At 38.8% G+C, this 21,448-nt stretch overlaps 1 protein-coding gene across 1 annotated transcript in view; it reads left to right on the top strand.

Moving 5' to 3' along the window:
* The window catches only part of LOC111264955 (putative G protein-coupled receptor CG31760), a 49,302-nt gene that overhangs the window by 13,796 nt on the left and 14,058 nt on the right, over nucleotides 1-21,448 (top strand). The window contains exons 3-5 of the mRNA XM_086970261.1: nucleotides 1,379-1,567; nucleotides 15,882-16,124; nucleotides 21,199-21,386. Coding sequence (XP_086826387.1) covers nucleotides 1,379-1,567; nucleotides 15,882-16,124; nucleotides 21,199-21,386 — 620 coding nt within the window. The remainder of the gene's footprint in view (nucleotides 1-1,378; nucleotides 1,568-15,881; nucleotides 16,125-21,198; nucleotides 21,387-21,448) is intronic.

Here is a 21,448-nt window from a genome sequence, read left to right on the forward strand (position 1 = left end):
TAGCGTTAGCTAGGCTTAGTATGCTAAATCAATAAAAATGAATGTATTTAAAATTTGTCAAATGCCACTTCATAAAGGCAAATGAATGGTCTCGATTGATATAATAATAATAATTAAGTCACTCTATTAGCCTCAATGGACTTGCAAACCGATTAGATCAGTTTCTAGCTGATAGATTAAAAACAACAGAGAAGAATAGCCCAGACCCGATAGATTTGAGCAATGGATTTATGTGTGGCAAGTACCGGACCAACTTATCGGTTCCTATATCGATACTAAATGATACGATACAGGAACTCTACTCTTCCAATAAAATTTGTAATTATAATCTAGGAGACTCACGACCCTTTTTTACTTCAGTTAATTCGTTCTCTAGCTTTTACGTCGCCGTATCTTCTAAAATCCCAGCCATTCAAGCAATGATTATCATTTTACACCTAAATCAAAAGAAGGCGATAAATAGAACATTTTGCCTAAAATTTAATTTCATAGAACACTAAAAACAAAGAACTTTTTAGCATAGAACATTGATGAACTATTTACATTTAACAAAAAGTCGCCGAAAAGGCTCGACTTGCTTAAATTCAAATAAAACTCTCTGAAAGAAGAAAGCTACTCCTCTTCCTCCTAAACACGTTTCGCCATGCTTCGTATTTAATCAATTCCCAATAATTTTTTGCAAACGTAACCGCTAAATTATAAACATGTAAATGATCCGTAATTGCCCTCAAATAAAATAGTATTATTAACTGACAAAACAAACTACTAACGAGACAAAATAAACTATATTCATCGGATTTACATACATAATCATGGAATTTTCCCGAATCTCAACACCTGCTTGCGAATTGGACATGACGGGAAGGGGTAAGAACGTGAGCTCTTTGACTTGTTTGAGTGATATAAGGTAAAGAAATCTATATTACGTGAAAGAGTCTTTTAGATGGCGTGAGAACGTGATAACGCATTTGAATGTCTCACTGACAACGTCGGGTGCATATGGCACAAAGGCATAATATACAGTTAAAAAGTCATCCATGGCAGCAACACCGCTTAGTATCTTTTAAGGACATGGCTAGCCTAATCTTCGAACTTCACGCTGGCACTGAGTACTATGCCTAAACACCTCATGCGCCTGCATGCTCAGAAGTTGGCCTTTCAATTTGTAAATCAAATTATGATTAAAATAAAAAGGTTTGCGTAGCGCATCGGTGCAGAGATTCGAGCGGTAATGAAAACCGTACTACTACTATTTTGAGTCAATTTACTTTTTGTCTATTGATGACTTGTGCAATTGTGTCACCAACGAGAAAAGTGAAGAGGAGTCATCGGAAGTCAACAATTTAATGGTGTATTTTTACTGTTGTGACTATTACAGGTTCTCGTGGCTAACAAAACAAAAGAAAGGGGAGGTCATCGTACGAATCTAGGAGAGAAAGATAAGATTATAGGCAACATTGTCCTCGTAGACTCACAAGCGCGTCATAATAACTTAGAAGTCACCGAGCCCGATTTGTTTGTGCGGGTTTCACCTTGGCCAAATGTCACCGAGCACTACCTTAGAAAGGTATATTAGTTATGTAAAAAAACACACATAACACAAACTTCCGATTCGCCCTTAACTGTAAACTCGTTGTGCGTCCAATCTTCTGATTTATAACGACAATTTCAAGATCTCAATATTTGAATTGAATTTTTCTATGACGATTTATTTCGTCCCTTAGGCTTCTACAGGTTTAACAAGAACGTGCCTTCAAGCTGTATTAATCTATGAAGTTAAAACCGATATTTATCGGACCATTTCCCTAGCACTGATCGTTGCCGGTGTTAATCCTACGAAGAACGCCATCCGACCGAAATCTAGGACTGGTTTTTCCGCTTAGATTTCTATAACGGAACTATATTTAAATTATAGGAGTGAATCCTGCCGACGTATTGGGCGTTTTTACGTTCATTCCGTTCAATGGATATGTCTGTATCTGCTTAGAAGAACTGCGTTCCTCGGAAAGCAGTTCTTTTAAGCAGAATAACTTAAATTAATCCCACCTTTAAGTTATTTTACCACATGTATGTCGGTAAATCAATTGAATATTTGAGATCCTTTTGCAGGGGTTACAGCAATAAGCCCAATTGCTACAGGCCGCCTATGCTATCCGTAAAAGCAGTAGATCCCAAGGGCGCGTAATATTATTCGAATACCTAACCTAATCATCTTATTTTAAGTTTAACATAAAGCGATGCTGAAACGACGAGCCTCTAGAATGAAGATATGATTAATTTATTAAAATATCCTGAAATAGTAACGCTCATAAATGGACCTGTTAGTAAAATAAGAATCTCTATTCGTAGTCTACAAATAATTATAGCCTTTTCAAAATCATTCCTCGTGCAATGATCATCTAAAACACAACCTCATCCAAATCTAGTATTAAAACTGTTCTGTAATTTTCAATAATTACAAAGTCAACAGACGACCTAGTAAATACTTGTTAACTTACCCTAAGTGCAATTGTACTTAACATATGACTTAACGGGAAAGTTAACACGTACAAGCATCAGGTGCAAGTTGGGTAATCTGTTCATCTTTATTTAAAGATTCTTCTAAATGTGACAGACGCTGAATATGAAAAACATGCTTTCCAATGTAATTATGAAGGAGAAATTATGAAAGGAGATGTATCGAATTTATTTAAAAATAGCACCAGTTTTTTAACAGAGCTTAATTACCAAAATATATAAGTCGTGTCCACAAGATAGGCACCTGGCAAAATATTTACAAAAAAAAAAAAGGCTTAGTCCAAGGTATAATAATCTACTATGTGTCATCATAACAGAGTGGAAATTATGCTTCGATGATATCGTGTTGAATAATCTCACACACAACGTAAGTTTGGTTTTGTTTTTCGCTATAACTTCCGGATATCTATAAGCTTTTCTTAGAATTTTTTTCTAATTTAAGAAAGTGAATAGATGGGATTTTCGTTTCATTGCCAATTGCATTGAGTTAATTTTGCCAAGAGTAGCTGTAAAAAGTTTCGCAATACGTTTAAGTTGAAATACTCAGACCAAGAAAAATGAAACCATGGGAAGAGTACAAATTTCCTTGCCTTTTTTATTGCTAGGTTTTAAAAGTAAGGGCACAAATTAACTCAAAGTTTGCCAAAATTATCCGCATTTTTCTTTCGTTCAAATAAAATGTTTAAAAACAAGCCTTTGGCAAGCTCTGTTTCTGAACATTTCGATAACCAAACAAATATTTAATTAGAAAAACGATTTCTTTTTGTAGACCCTACAAAGCAAGAATAATTTAAAGTTAAACCCATGTCATTAGTTGATTTATTGTCAGTATTGTTAGATTAATTGAGCCATTTATGAACCGGTAAAACCATTACGTAAGCAAAACGATATTCAAAATCGACACCACGATGAAGATATGAAGGCACGATTATATTAAGTTTATCATTATTTACTACGACGAGACATGAAACAAAAACACAAACAGTTCATCATCGTGTTATTCAGAGTTAGATAAGGAGAACAATGGGAATCTAAATTGCTATGCCATCAACTATTCGTAGTTTTTTTTTTACCCACCTATCATCTTAACAGCTACCTTCAGTTGCACCTTCGATTTTGCTGGTTTTTAACAATAGAATTAACCTTTAAATTGTTTTATACAGTCAAGTGAGTGGTCGCAGTCGTACCCAGCTCTCTCAAGTCAGCTCTGGATAACAGGTTTCATTTCAAATATATTTTCTGACACACAGCGTATTTTTAGATTTGTTTTTTTTTTCATTGTTTTTTTTTCCTAAAAATAGTGCTTTTGTAGTAATTTAGTCGTTTTTTTTTTTAGCGCAAAGCTTTCTGGTTTAGATAGCTCTTTCTAAGCTACGGTATCATCTCACATTGTTGGCCAGTGCACTGGAGAGTTGAACGCTGCAGGAGAGTTCGCGAAGTACTACGGTAGAAGAACTTTCGTTTCCTGGTGTATTATGATTTACCAAAAAAAATTGACATTTTTAAAGGCTGCAACTTACCGGCTGTAGAGTAACGAGGACACTTTGGGGACTATTACAAGGGACATAAAGGTTCGTCGCCAAGGCGATCAGGTAGTCACCTCGTCACCGGTTAAGGATTCCTTCTTTGTATTGGGTCGTTATCCAACTGATCATCTAAATGGAAAATACGAACAAGCATAATTCCCAAAACACACGGGTTTTTCCCTTATTTGTTAGCCTATGAGAAGCCGACAGATAAATTTACAACGCATATATTTAAGCGCATTGGCTTCATTTCGTCGTTCGCTGGCAGGAGCAAACAGGTTACAACCACGCGCACCAAGTTTCCATCCATAAAATTGGTCCTATTTGCCCTTATTTGCTCCGTTACGGCCCGACCATGCAGCCGATCTGACGCAATATCCTCATTACAAGGCCAATATCGCTAGGTGGGTTTAGCCAAATCTTTTTACACGTATGTCTTTGCGGTATTTTACTAATTTACATGGAATTCCATTGATTTTGTTAAAGCTGGTTAGCGAAGGACTCGATGTTTAACCTTCAGTACTATCAAATTCTGTAAATTATATATTTATTTTTTTACTGACAGATTCAGATACTCGCTGTCGACGAGCAAAGTGACTATCGTGATTTCATTCCGCGTTCCGATACCGTGTTGTCGTACATCGTACCACGTACGTACCCTGTAGCTCTGTAGCCTTTGTCCGGTAAGTATTCCTATTGTGTTATCGGTCCGGGTGGGCCCGATAACAGGATAGAAATACTAAAGCCTTAGCTGATCTGCAGGGCTAGACATCGTCTCTCGGACCTAATAACGTTCGATATTTTCCACAGCACGCTCGTTACCGCCATTCGCCTAGAACTAACTATAATCGCCTATGAAGCGCTATAGTCGATGCACTGATGTTGGCATATTTGATTGTAGGAAAGCGGATTGACGAATCTATAGGATTGGCTTTGAACCTCAGAATGCTGGGGTCTGCCACTTTGTTTGCCTTGCTAGTTGCGGGCTTTGTACGTTAATGTGCGTTCTTTGGGAACAACGATAACAATCGGTGTTCTTTCTTTTCTAGATGCGTTCTTAGAAGTGGATGTCAGATTTTCTGGGTGTCTAACTACGAATTACCCAAGTGACTTCGGCGCAGGAATTGACTTTTGCTATTGTGACGAGCTAAGCGAGGTAACCGATCGCAGTCTTTTGGACACCGCCCAGAAGCACACTAAATTCAAGTTTAATGCCCAGTTGATCTAGCAATGCTCGTTTAAGATCCATATTTCTCTCTACATCTTCTAGCGGTAAAACAACAGCTCATGTAATCTGCCTGGAGGCATTTTGAATCGTATGTAATCGTTTCGCACACCGCATGAGCCGAGCTACATGCTAAGCGTACCTCTCGGGTACTAGGCCGGTCGCTCGCGATCCTTCCAAAAGCGCTCATATTTCTCTACCCACCTTTTCGGCCTAGTACTGATTGGTCAAATGTCCACTCGCGGCTTTCGTCCAATCGCGTAGGCGGTATACTAATGAACTTACTACCGCGTTCATAACGCTAGCCGTTCTGTCGCTATTGCCAAAATAAAGCGTATTGATTTTGCTTTGTTGCTGGCTATTAAGCACGAACGCTCTAGAGCCACTTGTTCAGCTCTAATACAAACTTTGATGTGATCTTATTAATTAATTTGTAAATAATAAATAAATAAAATAGTTTGTTGTAGAAATATGTGTACACGCTCACTTGATCGAGAACAACCACAAAATAGTGCTAACAACTTAATTGGATGTTAATATTTCTTTATTAAAAATTTTACATATTTAGTATTTTATTGATGCGAAACACTAACAAAGTGAGCTATCTTGGCGTTTTTTTATCACAGTATTTGTTTCATCAAGTTTTGGCCATATCCTTGGCTATACCATTAAAATGGCTGTAAGTTTGTATCCATGAATTGCCGGAGTACATTTTGCTTTTCAATGACCCCTTTTAAAATAAGCCGAATGAAGTTATATCACATGAGCTGAGAAGCCACTCGACGTCATCCCGCCCGGACATTAGCCTCTCGCGGCATCATTTAATATTTAATTATGTTTTTATTTACGAAGAGAAATAAATCATTTTGGTGATCTTCGAAACTTTTTTTTATGATTTGTGGTATAAGAAAGCCCGATACCATCCCCTTGTAGACTGCGACCCACATGCTGCATTAGACAGTGTTTTTTGAAATGAAAATCGCCTTCGTGGATAGCCCGGACGTTCTCCAATCATATAGGCGATAATGTTATTTGTTCACACACTTTTTAGGTAAGAATGCCATCTTTGCTGAACACAGTTTTTTCGGGAAACAAAAGGGCCAGAAAGCAAGGAAGTGGCCAAAAATGGGTGAAGCGAACAATTGCCGCAAAGGATGCCCACCTCATTAATGTTACATTTAAGAAAATTTATGGGGTTTCCAGTAAGGAGAGATCAATGTTAACACGTCCAGTCTCTTTTTTCCCGTCTGTTTGAAGTCAAGCCAAAGCAAATGCTCCTCCTTATGTATATCCGATGTAGTGCGTTCAAATTGGGGAAACCTTTGGCGGGCTACCTTTGATGATGGGCATGTGTTCATCCGCTACTCCTGGTACCAGACAAAAGCCATTTTTTTCCAAAATGAAACAGAAAACTCGTCATGGTGGAGCATCATTTTGGCAAACGACGATAAGCAATTATACAATCCCCTCGCGCTGAAAAGTAGACGAGATTAAGAACTTTATTCTTCTCCCGAAGGTCTACGTTATCGGCAGCTTTGATGCGGGTTAAAAAGAATCCAAAGGAAATTTCTATTATCCAGATTTGAATGCCTCAAAAAGTTACCAAAATGATTAAAAAAGCTATTTATGATTTACCTTGATATTTTGAAAAGAGGACTATAAATTGCCGATTGGGTTGTCCAGATAAGCACCAATAGCTAGTTTTTTGAAATTTTTCAAAAACCCGCCTCTTGTAGCTATTAGTCGTGTTGAGCCTTTACATTTTTCAAACCTTTGGCCTGCTATCGGCCCACAATATATATCATAAACCCATAGAAATTTCGTATCGGCGAACCAATAGATAGATGACATACTTTTTTTTGACTACGTTAAATCAACAATATTTGTTAGTCCTAATCTTCATGCAGCTTTGGTTTTAAAAATCAGTTTACTTTACCAAAGATTTAGGAAAAGCTTTTTGTTGCCGGTGATAGCATGCACAAGCACGCTAAACGCACCTCGTATAGCTGGCACACCCGATCACGGTTGCGGGCACGTCAACTATGCGTGCTAAATTGTGTGCTTCAGCTGAATTGTTTTTTCTGTCGTGACCCTCAAATAATTGTGCACAATGGTCTTTGACGCCTCCTGGAACGGCCAAGACTATACCAAGTTAACCTTTTTTAAGAGTACTTCAACGCTTTTAGCTCACACAACGCTGGAATACTGCCGTTCAAGTATCACGTCTTTGAGTAGAACTTCACGGTCTTAAGAAGGATTTTCTAAAAAAATCTGCGAAGACTCCTTGAGTGTACTTGGAACACGATGCGACTGCTTTTATGGAGCCACCTCACAGATTTTGCATATCTAGCTTGATTATTCCCATTCCCATCTCGTGTTGTATATATAAAAAGAAGTACTGCTGCAAATATCCGTAGTAGTATCTGAATTGTTGCTGTTTTGCCGCTGCCCTTACCTTGTCACTCTTGTTACGACTTGTCTACCCTATCCGTTAGCTGGCAGTCATCGTAGGGGTGTTCGTGAGGCTTGTGACCGAGAAAACAGAGTGAATGAGGTGCCAAATAATCTATCGTATGCTCTTCATTTTCCTTCTGTTCCTTTTCCGCTTTCTTCCATCCCAAAGAGATTCACTCAGAGACTGGCAATACAAGACGACCCGGTTCGCTGTCGACTCACCCGCCGGAAGGCAACTATTGGGAAGCAGGGCAGATGCTGCCTGTTTTCGGTAGGGCGCCAAAATGACGTGAATGGGGATCGGGATCTGGACGAAGGCACTGAAAATCGGGATATGAAAGGGTAAAAAAGGGAAATGGAGGACAGAATCCTCATCGCGTGAAGAAAGCCAAGGCTCCTACATCGGCTCTTCTTCTAGTTCTGTTTTGGGCCCATCAATAGTACTGTTGCCTGCGCTATAGTGTTTCTGACGTCTACCAACCCTCCGTCCCTGACAGTTACTTCGCCCCATCCGCTACACCTCCTATTGCCCATGGATTCTAGTTTTTTTTTTTGAGATCCTCTTCATTCGTCGCCCTTTCCCCGCGTACGCTGCTCCCCATTTCGCTTTCCCAAATTCCCACAAAGCCAAGTCCGGCCGTCTTCGCTTCGTCTTTTTCTTATCCCTACTTCATTCGATGTTCTCCTAGGGACGTCTTTTCCCTGCCGCTTTTGATGCATTTGCAGCAGTCACAGTCTCGTAGCAACATTTTTGGCGTCGTTGGTCGCATCATCACCATCTACTTGGCCGCTCATCCTTTGCAATGGGAGAAAATTTCGGGATAGGCGACAGCAGCCAGCGAGCGACAGGACTGCCCTTCAGGAGAACAAGGAATGAGACGACGTCAGCAACGAAGACAACAACGTCATTCTGGAGTTTCCTTGCCCCTATTCTTCTCAGCCCATTCGCTGGACACCGGAGGGCGTAGTAGGATTTTGTGCGTTCAGGCGGCAAATGGAAGGATCGCGCCGCAGAACGAGACGCTGATGAAACAGCCCAAAAGCAGGAATCACTTCATGCAGGATCCTGCGCATTGCCCCATTTTCCAGCTTCCTGCTTACGTGCACTCCTCATCATCCTTGCGACGAGAGTTCACTAGAATTTGAAGTCGATGACGTGTCTGCTTAGCTATTTCAATTGTCCTTTTTCTCAACGCTCCTTTCCACGGAAACTTTGTCTATACACGAATGTACCGGTTCTCGGGACTGCAGAAGCTGGTATAAGGCTTTTAGTGACGTTACTGTTAAACGTTGGAATACGGTTGCCTCCGTTAAAGCACAGTTCAGATTTTCATCCTGTTTGGTGTACTAGTTAACTACGTTTTACCGGCTCTTGACAGACTTGATGTATTTCATTTGTGTTTTTGCTTGTTAACATTCTCATTTGTTATAATATAGTAGCGCCAATCTATGGTTAGTCAGTGTTCTACATGTTAATATATATATATAATCATTGCTGGTTAATATACTTTAATAAATAGAACGTATTGATGCTGTTTTCACAGAAACTGTAGGCCGCGATTTGTCCTAGTTCCTAGATCTTGGTTCAACTAGGGTTCTAAGTTTAGTTTTTAGCTTAAAAGAAAGAATATTACATGTGTTGCAATGTTCGAGAAGAATGCAATAAAGGTGTTTTTTTATAAAACAGTTGATTATAGGTAACGTACATTCACACCATTTTGAACGGAAACGCTCTACATGCAATTTCTACAGCCTACATATACAGAACTTTCTACAAGCGCTCTGTGTAATAAACTATTAACCCGGCCCATCGATCATTATTTCGTTTAAACTGAACTTTAGACATACAATTACAACCAAAGAAAGAAAAATTATATGTAGGCTATTGCGACAATATAGTGCTGTTTTGTAACTATTCAAGTCAAACTACGTATAGAAATTGCCAGGCATCGCTTTCGGGTCGGTCTATTATTTAGAGGGGCATTTCAGACCCTGTATTCTTTAATATAGATGGCATATACTCGACTTTTTAAGCTCTGCAAAAACTATTCTGGGTAACCGCGCGTTTTGTTCAGGCTCGTCTTGCTGCCCAACCAGATCAGAGAAGGTATCGGTGTAACTGATAGCGGTCAATTGTTCTTGGCAATGCCTCCAATGGATTCAGCGGGCTCTCCATGGCGCTTCACAAATTGTTGAAACTGTCGACAAGCTAACACGACTTTGTTTGATATCAACACCAATGGTAGCGACGAGAAACGTGTTATCGACCCAGCCCCTATCGGGGGAAGGGGGATATGTCCTTCTGTACCCCTATGTATGTATCACTCTGTGCGTGGCAGCCGATTCACAAATGCCTTGTGCAGCTGCTAGTTCGGCAAAAGCTAACCGGAATAGTGCGAACGACTAGATAGCTAGAGAAATATCAATTCGTGATAACCACAACGAATGGAAAAGCATACTATGGCAAATTTACCAAACAGGTAGCGTCTTCCTAGCTGGCAACATAGATTAAGGTCTTTTAAGTAAGCCTCGGTGGCACGGCGATTTAAAAATAGACAATCAGCCTTGGCAAACAGCTGTTAGTATTGGCATACGCCTGAAACACCCGTTCATCCAAAGTTACTAGAACGATATTGGGAAGTCAGCTTAGAGCAACAGTCCCGTATTTTAACCATAGATTTACCATGAAACACTGAATAGTACCATGTTGTGGTTATAATAAGGAAACTTTCTGCAACAATAACTAATTACATTGTGTGTTATTTACACACCGATAGCACAGAACGCTCAAGTGGCAGTATCTAGAAACACCGTGTGTTACTATTTATGTCTACACACCTGTGTGAGGCATAAATAGCGTCGTGGTTTTTCTGAGAGGTGAATTTTTAGCGAAAACAGAAATGGTAAGCTGTCTATATCTAACAAAAGACAGATAGTTTCGTACATGCTGAGTGTTTCGTGACCGTGGTCTGACAACAGTGATTATTCGTAATAGCGTATGCATTCGTTAGTATTCTCTAACCGCTTAAACTTAACCGCTGCAAACATTTTACCGGTTGAAATAGCTCACCTAGCTGTATCTGTCTGTTAACTAGTGGCCGTCGATTTCGAGACTGAGAAATCAACAGTGCGCTGTTGATCAGGGGTAAATTCCGTCAACTTTTCCCGCTTCCGGTGGATCTGTTGCAAAACAAGACTTTTTCAAGCGGTGGCCGTGTACAATGCAATATCCGTACCTAAATGTCGGTCAGAATTTGCTACAATGCTTATCTTACTTCGGCTTTAATTCTGACTTTTGTATCCCATGTGATGCATCTAATTTGTTTCTATGGCTCGTTTTTGTATGCACTTTCTTTATCACGCTCTACTGGCCGCGATTGAGGCGTGTCAAATCGTAGACATGTTTCTATAGTCCAAAGATCTACATTCAGGGCGACAATATTCAGCCTGTTGAACCTATATACTCTGCTCCTCATAATGACCACTCATATTTCTATCGAACGGCATTTGACGATGTCTGAAGCGATACTGCGGCTTCTGTTGTTACTGAGCTTATTTTATCGACCACTATCCAAGATCATGACTTAGTTCTATCACGCCTTATGACTTCCAGTACCTGATACTGAAGCTCGTTCTTGGGCAATATATTCTCGAAGATCTTTTTCCTTTTAGCATAGGACTCAGCTTGAATTTTTTAAGTTTTTCACTACACTGGATATATGTCTCTACAGCTTCACCTCGCTATTGTAAACACTCGTTCGGTCTCTCCCTAATTAGCGGGTTTTTCGTCTCAGGAAAAAAACACTTCCTCGAACAAACACTCTGAAGTTTTATTTACGACGGAGCGTGATCGAGACTTCGAGTCCGTGCGAATCCGCTACACTTATTAGTAACGAGCAACCTTATTGCCCGTAGCTCGAATAACTTGAATCGTTTTAGCCATTGCGCTATACTCCGCACGTTTCACCGAAGAAGTCTTGTAATTGACTAGCACCAAGATACACGCCGCTAGTAGGTTCTTAGTACACGTTTTCCTATTCATCTTAAAGACGCGTTCCTGACGTGGTCTCAACTGCCGTGCACACTTTTTCCCCTCTAATTAAGTTCTTTGCGATAGAGTTGATGACACCACGTCTCATGCCAGAGTGCCAATTACTAGTCAGATGTTCCAAGAAATACATTATTAAGCCCAAATCATTCGAACTGTCAGCGCAAATCTCTCACAAAGCTATGAGTCGTCTAAACTAATTCTCTCAATTTCTTTTGTTTTATCTGGGAATTTTTACAAATAGCGCTGCGAAAGTCGTAAGCACACCATCCCTGCCGTGCCTTATATATATATATATATTGAACTTTATAATTGGATTAAACTTTAGCGAGCTTTTTACCGCACCAGGTAGTCGTTCATATACTATTTGCTGTACTAATAAAACAAGTTCTTTCTAGAACGAAACGGCAAACTCACGATATAAGATAGCAGGTCCTTTTCGAAATTTGAGCGAAAATTAGATATCATCCAAGGTATTCGCGGTGAACGAAGCGTCAACGAAATCATAAATCAAATCAGCAGGGTACTATGCCATGAATGAGTACGAGTAAAGCCAGCAGTCTCCACCACAGCACAATGAAAAATCGACGAAATGGAAAAAAAAAACAGTGCCAACTTCACAGTTAATCGGTGCCGCTCAAAAGCGTATTTCTGACGATTTTTCTGTTTTAATTAGATCATTAGTAAAAAGATTTCATATAAGTAACCATACACGTCATATTTCGTAGAAGCACGGACATTTTTGAGTTGAATGAACTGAGGGATTTGATCGGTGTCGCTTGCTCTCAATTATCCCAACGGGTCTGGTAAGAAAAAATCATTTATCAGCTGCAGAAATAACCATTGGTTCCCTTACAACCCAGAATTTTAGATAAAACTAAATTTCCGGCCAATGCTAGTATTCGAAGTGTGGTATCCAGTAAAAAGACGTCGTATCACCATATTTTTGCCAAAAAAAGGCGAATACATTATGCGAGCAGTCCAAAAATCATTATGCAATCGTGGATAGCTGGAGTGCGTGAACAGGTGTTAATAAAATGATTCCGGAATGAGGATTCCGAACAACCCAGATTTTAATACTTCGAATTACTATGTACAGGGCGTAATTGAGCGAAAGTTTAACAGGTTTTGACATGGCAATATCGATTTATTTACTTTTTACTATCCAAAAGATGTTTGCAGCGTTGCAAAGCTTCCGAGCGGTTTAGTTCCTGAATTGAAACTGTCATCGCAACTACTGGCGGTTAAATTAAGTAAAAGTGTTTTTAGCACACGGAAGAAAATGCTCAAATATTTGTCTTTGTTCGAAAAAACTCTAATCCCGCTTAGATGCTCTACTTTGCATACATGAGTGGGTGTCCTCAGCGTCAGCAGAGACACTTAGTACCACTTTAAAATACTCACATTCCTCTTTGTATGTTATTTTAGATCTTTAATGTTCACTGCTTTTTTTCTATGAATATCCTTTATATTACAGAAAAATTACGCTTCCATATCTCTTCTCATCAAAATAATGATTTAGGTGTTCTTAGCACTTATTCACAAACGTTTAATATCGTGAATGGTAGACACTAACAATCATCGCTTAAACAAAATTACGTATATGGAAATATGGAGGGTCTTAATTAGTTACTTATATGCTGATACGTACCGGAACAGCATTGTCATCCTTACTGGGGACCTTCCACAACCTAAATATTTACAGCACAGCTCTTTCGGGCAAGAATGTGGTTTCTTACGATGTAACATTTTAGATTTGCATATAGAAAAGTAATAATAACGGCCGGTTTTGTTTACTGCTCCTCGCGTCTGATCTCTTCCGGACACATACAAACCCAAATTATTTAATTTTTCGTTTGCTGATGGTCGTACCGTCGTTATAGATGGCTGTAAAGTTCTTCGTTTGCCTAAATATAATAAACAAGATATTTTGCTCGTCAAGATCACAAAGTCCTATCCTTATTTTGGGGAGCATGTTGAATGGCAAACAGACTGTATTTTTGATACTTGTTTATTTCCTATCTTTCCAATGACCAAAAACTCTGGGACAAACTAGAACATTTGCTTCGTGTACGACACGGAGTATATAGTTCACAGGGGCGAATTTATTTAACGATTATTTTTGTTTAGAAGTGACGTTAAGGAGACTCGCGACGAGTGAAGTTGAATGGCGTGCATTGACTGAAGTTTGGGTTACCTAAGCTATTTTTCAGTAGAATCCTCAACCATAACTCGCTCTGCGCCCCGTACCTATCTTTAATCGGTTCGACAGCTTTTTGGCTTCGATAAAAGGTAGATAAGAAAAGTCGAAAACTTTCAATTGTTCTTAGTGTTTGTCTTTTCCCTTGATTCCTCGTGGACTTGTTGAGCTTTTTTATTTTATAAATATTCCCACAACTGGTCTATTTTACCTATAATAAATATATAATGATAAATACTTAATTTGTGTTCTTAAGTTTTCTTCTTTAACAGCATTTCCTGCTGCGTGTATGGATTCCCTCTTCGGCACTTTTCATTTTACCCATAAGCTTTCTACCTGCTCTCGATCATTACGAATTAGCAGTTGTCCGTGGAGCTCTGAGGCTCGGCTCTTGTTTTTCTTTAGGTTCTCAGCACCTTGAGTCAATCGTTCGTGTGCTCATTCGACTGCCGTATTCTAAGATTTATCAAGCTCATATATCGTCATTTGTAACGTTCATGAAGAATAAGAATCAAATAATATAATTTTTTTTGTTTTTTTTTGCGATTATTGGGTCTGGTCACGATCTTATATTCCTATGTATATACAAACACTTGTTAATGTGAAACTCCTCTGATGAAAGTTGCAAATAAAAAAAATTGTGGGATTTAATTGTTGGGGTCGTTCTCCTTTTCCTTAACTTTTAAGTGGTAAGTTGTATCGAAATGTATGTAAAAAATTATCGACCGTTTTTCCACCGTTTTTTTGAAACAACTACGAAAATATGAAAATAAATATAAAATACGCAACTATGAAAATAACATTACTAAACTGTGTATGTGCTATTTTCATTGCTGGTGGTCTTTGGCCATTGTTCTGTATCGTGTAACCGTTTACCACTGTACCTGTAGGAATTCTCTAATTTTTAAACGAAAAAATATGACAAGTTTTTTTCAGTTTTCCATCCCTCCATTGAAACAAAATGAACGCCATTGAAGAAGTTCTGAAAAGACTGAAAAAGATGACAGTCGCTGCAAGGATCAGGCCGGCTCTAGGGCCGACGCATTAAATTTTCCGTTCAAGTTCTCCCAATTTTTATCGGATAGTTAAAAGTGCATGTGGTCTGACATTGTTATGGTGAAAGACGACGTCTTTTTTGTTTATTCATCGATTTACAATCAATTTTTTTTTCAGTAGTTTGATATAAAACTGTTAGTCATTGGTAGCAGACGTTCGTGTCAGTCGTCTTCTCAGGTGGCATTATTCCCTGCAAATTTTACTAAACATGTACCATCACTTTCTCTTGTTATCTGTTTGGACTTTGCCACAGGTTATGAAGCTCTGTTTATTTTTCATTTGTTGTATGTGATCTACTTTTCATACCCCACGATTAGTCGCCGTAGAAGTGGCTGGATTTCATTGCGTTTCTGTACTTTTAGATAGAAATACGATCGAGTAAATTGTTTCGTGTTACTTCGTATGGCATCTGACCTTCTTTTTGCTGCCAATACTCTACAAATTGTTTAAAATATTGATGGTAGATACGTAGTTCCTCGGCGATGTTCTGGCTCTTCACGTGTTGGTTTTACTCAACTTTCGTGATAATTTCATCGATATTTTCACGCTCGACCACTACGAGAAGCGCCTTTCGCATTGAAGTCTTTAGAACAGAAGCGAGAGACCCATTTTTGGGACTATTTCTTCCAGTAACGCATCTTGGCCACAAACAGCAATTTTTTTTTGTGGGGTGTTGACCCAACACGATTCATATTACCTGAGATATGTGATATTAGAGGCATCAAGCTAAAAAAGTCAATTCTATTTCGGCAACCTAATAATAGCAATCCTGGAATTAAAGCCTTGGTTTTCCCTTATCTTTTCGTTGCTATCTAACCCTTTGGCCATCCCTTCTATTAATTTCTCGCTTTACAGAAACCAATGCCTTGGCCGCAACACAGTAATCCTGACCAACCACCTAAACCTTACGCAGTACAGGACACCTGGACATTGCCGTATTTTTCTTGTGAATATCGTAAATGGGTTGTTTCACATCTGTCGTTCGTGATGACTAAGTACCGCGTGGCAGTACTTGGGGTTGACCTCGACGTATCAGACATTGACATCGATCAATGCGATCCAGAGTTGCGCCCACACCCACAAACCACAGCTACCCTGGTATGTAAATATTGATTATAGGTACAACAACCATAGATACGAAATTAATTTACGATCGGGTAAGTATGTCTTATGTTTTAAATCTTATGTAGCAGTACACTGTCTTAGTATAGGAATTATCCTAAATATCCATCGAGCGGAATACGTCTTACACATTTTAAATTTTAAAAGGATTATGGGGGTCGTAAGGGTTACGATGTAAACTGTAAGACCAACTCAGGCAATATGCTTTTATTATAGGAGGGCCTCTGAAGAACATGTCACTTGACATTACATGAAATTCGGTCTAATTTTCATATACTCAAAATTAAAGGAAAACATTTTAAATGATTCTAAATAAAAGATCACAACAGCTCACCGACAAAGACTGTCGATTCTTTCGTTATGGACAATTAAGAGCGTTTCGGTGCTTCAGGTTTAATTGGAATATTTGTCCATGGGTTACAGTCAATACTTCGTTTACTAACCTATTAAGCTAACATGCGCTTGCAGTAAATTCCAATCCCATGTAGAAGAAATAGCTTATAAATTCATGTTTTTTTTTAAACTGGAGTTTGTCTAACGTATATGATCGCCTGCTGTGAGCTTCACTGTTAGTGCCATGATACCCCACGCCAAGCCAATTTCCAATTGCGCGGCAGTGTTAAATGCAGCTTTGAAATCTATTTTAGTTACAAAACAGCTTTTTGCAGAAAACCCTTTTCCGAATGTCTTTTCCTTTTACAATTTTTCCACTCGTCTGAATGGAATGGCAGAGCAAAACGACTGTGCTCGCCTGAAAACGAAAAGGCCGTCAAAAATACTCATTTTGGATCATGTTCAGTTTAGTTCCTATAAGCTAAACGGCTAGCTGTAGACAGTACAAAGGGCTTTCTGTCTTACGGATTTTGAAGTTCCAGAAGATTTGATGCCGCTATTGGTAAAAAGGTGTGTAAAATATTGGTACAAGTGATGCAGATGTGCTGAAAGATTTTACACAAAGGTAGTTCTTAAGTTTCAATCGCAAACCATTATTATGTATAATCTTTTACCGTGTATATGGTAACTTATAGAATTTTCCACTGTGAAAGCTATGCAAGAATTTATCAAGTTGATTTTTATTTGAAATAAAATTAGATTTAGATGAACCTAAAGGAGTTAATACGTTATAGATATTACACGTTAATATTTAGACAGTTGTCCTAAAAGAACTGGCGAAATTTTGAAAAACTCTGATCTATGGAGGTACTGTCTGCTAGGTAGGGTGAGTAGCACAAGACTGTGTCGGCTGTAGCTCTTCTATTCTATCCACTGTAATTTTTGTTATTTAACGTCGCGCAATAGAAATTCTTAGATCTGGTCTATCATTTAACCACTTATTGTATAGTCTATCTATCGTCCCGTCCCGTTGTTCAGGGTACATTTCAGCTGTAATTGACGAACCAGGGTATGAAACTGTGGTATATAGTACTTGATGTAGATGACCAAATAGATCCATACGCTATTTTAGTTGTACATTCGTTGTATGATAAATCCGAGACCTGAATTATTCCCATCCGTAGAACTGGTTCCTCACGATTTGTTTTAAAGTTCAAAATTCCTTTCCTAGAATTGTTTAGCCCAACGATTCATGGTGCTTCTAGTAGCAGATTCTTTACTAAAGTTGTCGCACGGAGAGCTCCTTTTTGCGCTGTAGTTCCATGATAGAACCCATAACCTACTCGAATTTTCTAATTTTTTCAATGATATGACACGGGTAAAAGGTGAAATTTTATGCTTACTGCGACTCGCCTGCCAAAAGCTGGGGTGAGCATATCCGAACGTTCAGTCTCAGATTTTAAAGAATAAATGTGCATCTAGAATATCTAGCGGTATGTCACACCTTGGACAGTATCGCCATTTTGAAATACAAGATGAATGTTCTTGCACACAACATCACCTATCCGTGTATATGTAGTAGCAGTTTTTGGCCAAATATCTGTTGCACACCAAATGCTTAATTAAAGACTACCACTTTTTCTAAATGTTATACACCGTAATAGTACTTGGAGGCCATTTTGAGATATTTCGTTTCAGCATCGATCACTTCTCCATTACGTTGTATCACACATGTATCAGCGACCTACAGATATTTATATATATTTGGAAAAAAAAATGCCTTTATATATTTCAAAGTACCGCCATAGAGTCGGCAAGATCTCCATATCGGAATTTAATGCAAAAGTAAAAGAAACACATTTTTTGAGCTTTTCACCAAAAAATGTGCCTATTGAAGGCAAAATATCAGTATTAGTACTAAACGATGCTATAAAAAAGAATGTTCAAGGCCAAGTATGATAAAATTCACGTCTTAGGCCACTGGGAATTCAAGCAGTATTGAAAAGTGAAGCTATATTTAAGTAAAATATGTATTTAATGTTTTCATTAGAAAAGTAAAATATCTAGCACGGAACCTATTTCGCATCCGTCTGAACTTCTAGTGATTCCGTGTGGGAAATATTTAGTGACTTTATTGACTTGAATCTGATAAAGCAGGTCAATGGCTGTGTCTACGACAGAAACGGTTGTTAATAAATAACACATATTAGCACCGGCCATCTTGGACGCACTTATTATTTCGCTAAGGCTCATTCATGATTTGCATATCCCTGGCCGGTTAGCTCTTTGAAACGATGGTTGAAGGTAGTAGCGAGTGCAAAAATGGAAACATTTCTTTAGATTCCACTACTGATGAATAAAGCGAATGTCAACATTATTTAGCTTAACAAATAGCTTCAACATGTCCACTTGTAAATCAAAATTTTTTATACCATCATATGCGGAGGCGCTTTTATTGTCAACTGGCCTAAGCATGAGCAAGAAACTCGTCATATCTTGTCACATCTAAGACAAAATCAACAAAAAAAACTGGTGCTAATAGAACCGTTTAGTGCTGAGGCACAATGTAGAAGTCCATCAACTAGGCAGTATAATACGGGCAGAAGATAAAATGGCGCATTCAGGAAGACCAACACAGTCCCAAGAATTGATTTATTGCGAGAACCTACCAACTTCGCCCCTGGTCCCTGTAGCTGATCTTTGCGGCTTAGGTGGTGACTCGCATAGGCATAGCGATACTTTACGTGTGAGAAAACCTCATCGCACGCTCTGAGTTGCTTGTTTCGATAGTGTTTATTTAGGATGAGCAATGGAAATACATGGACTGTATAAACGAAAACATAAGTCAACATTATAACACATAGTTTCCCGCATATGTATAGCGCGGTTCTGACATAACGTTGTCGAAATCACCGGATGATCACACTGACTGAACAGAAGGGACGTCTGCAATAGCAACTCGATTCAAACCTTTATGGAAGCTACGAGAACACTGTCAATCAGTGGGTCCGCAGCAAAAAGCGCTGAGCTTAGGTTCGCGTTAAGCATGTCTGTCTAAGGGCCTGAAGACAGAACAGCTTGAGTGGGCTTCTCAGAGTTGGCGACAGCCACGATGTCGCCTTTCTCAAGTGGTGCTCGAAACTCTGCCCCTTCCTGAAGCATTAACTACTTCTTTCATGGCTAAACCAAACATATTTCACTGTAGGGGCTATATAGAGCATCCACCTAAGCTGGGAAGGTCGCACTTGTTTCGTCGAGGCAAGGTTAGGCAGACTTCGCGTGACAGCCAACGCGTCAAAAGGAGATGCACGAAACTGTTGAGCGAAAGGGACTTCGTCAATAGAAGTTGTGGATTATCCACTATACTCATAAACGAACAACATGAATTTGAATCGTAGTGCCAAATGTAAACAAAATGGAGCATCTACAGCCTACGTGAGCATTCGATGTGGTGTTTTACAATACCGATGAGCTCAGCACGGGTTCGGCAGTGGACAACTCCTGTCTTTATGTCTATTTTGTGAGACCTAAAATACTGACACTTTCCATAATTTCCATAACATAATTTCCACCCATTCCATCGTGTAATGCAGTCGATGTCTAGTTGCTCTACACTCAGATGATTCAAGAGATGGGTCAGCATTACCTACCCGGCTGTGCTGGTATATTGCCTTTCGATACGCTATTCAATCAGTATCGCCTTAGGCTCGTTTCCATAGGAAACGTAACGCATTTGCCAAAGTAAGGTCGACTTCTCTTTGCAAAGCTCTAGGTTTTAAAGATTTATCGGGTTAGCCAGAAGCCATCTTAACGTTGGGAAAAGTATGCTGTACTGCAATGGCAGGACTCGCTGACATATAGCTACGAGTTGATGTGAGCTATGAACAAAACACTTAATACCTTACAGCTTCCTCTGACATAGTCTTCAGCTAGTCCCAATATGCGATCTCATTCATACATAATTCTTCTGCCTTTCTAAACATTCCGAGTAATGAACAAAGCCGATCGTTGTCAAAGTTCTCCGAGAAATTAACACAGGAAATTTTACGGAGTGCAGACTCTAAGAAAGATAAACATTGAATTTTCTAAAAGCGTGCTTGTATCCTAGCTCTATTTGTATCATATACCTTAGAGTTTTATAGGTACAGTTTTATGACGTACCTTGTGATATTTGAAATTTCGGACAATAGTGCTATCAACCATTTTTACGTAACTTCTCATTACCTTGAAATTGTGATAAATCTTTTATCTAAGCGGTAGAGTAGGCTACAAGCAATGATAGGCACAGCTGAAAATGAACATTAGCAGTAATAGACTATTACACTATAATAAAACGCCACTTAAAAGGATACATTGCAACACATGTGTACATACGAATAGCTTTGACGAAGTACCTTATTCGAATACTACGTTCGGTATCGTTGACCTCAAGCATCTATTTCAAAATTCAGATTCAGATTTTCTTAAGGTAAACGAACAGACACATCACGACGGTAGCATCGTTGACAAGATCTATGATATAATAATAGTTCTTTTTTTTTTTTTTTTTTTTATTGTTATTAGTGAGAAAGTTAAACGGTGATAACGGTGTCGCTGGTAAACTAATTATGGTACGGTAACTGAAATTAATCATTTATAGTGAGTGTGTTGAAGCAATCTTTAATGTAAAGGTTCAACATAAATGAAATATTATAAGTAATGGCATTTTTAATTATAGGTGACATTTCAAAGCACACATAAATGTCACAATGAAACCAGTGAATGCGAATTCACGCCACGGAAGGGCTGGGTGCGTGGAGCTTATGTCTGTCGTTGTCGAGAAGGATTCTACCCAAACGCGTCTATCGGACCTCAACCATACCGAGGATCCATAGTAGAAGATGCCTTTCGATTCTCAAACAACACGTACGTAAAACATTCGAAATTAGTTTACCTTCAGTAAGATTTAGCAATTTTTTTTTTCTAAT

The sequence above is a fragment of the Varroa jacobsoni genome, unplaced genomic scaffold, assembly GCF_002532875.2.
Source record: "Varroa jacobsoni isolate VJ856 unplaced genomic scaffold, vjacob_1.0 scaffold_917, whole genome shotgun sequence".
NCBI lineage: Eukaryota > Metazoa > Arthropoda > Arachnida > Mesostigmata > Varroidae > Varroa > Varroa jacobsoni.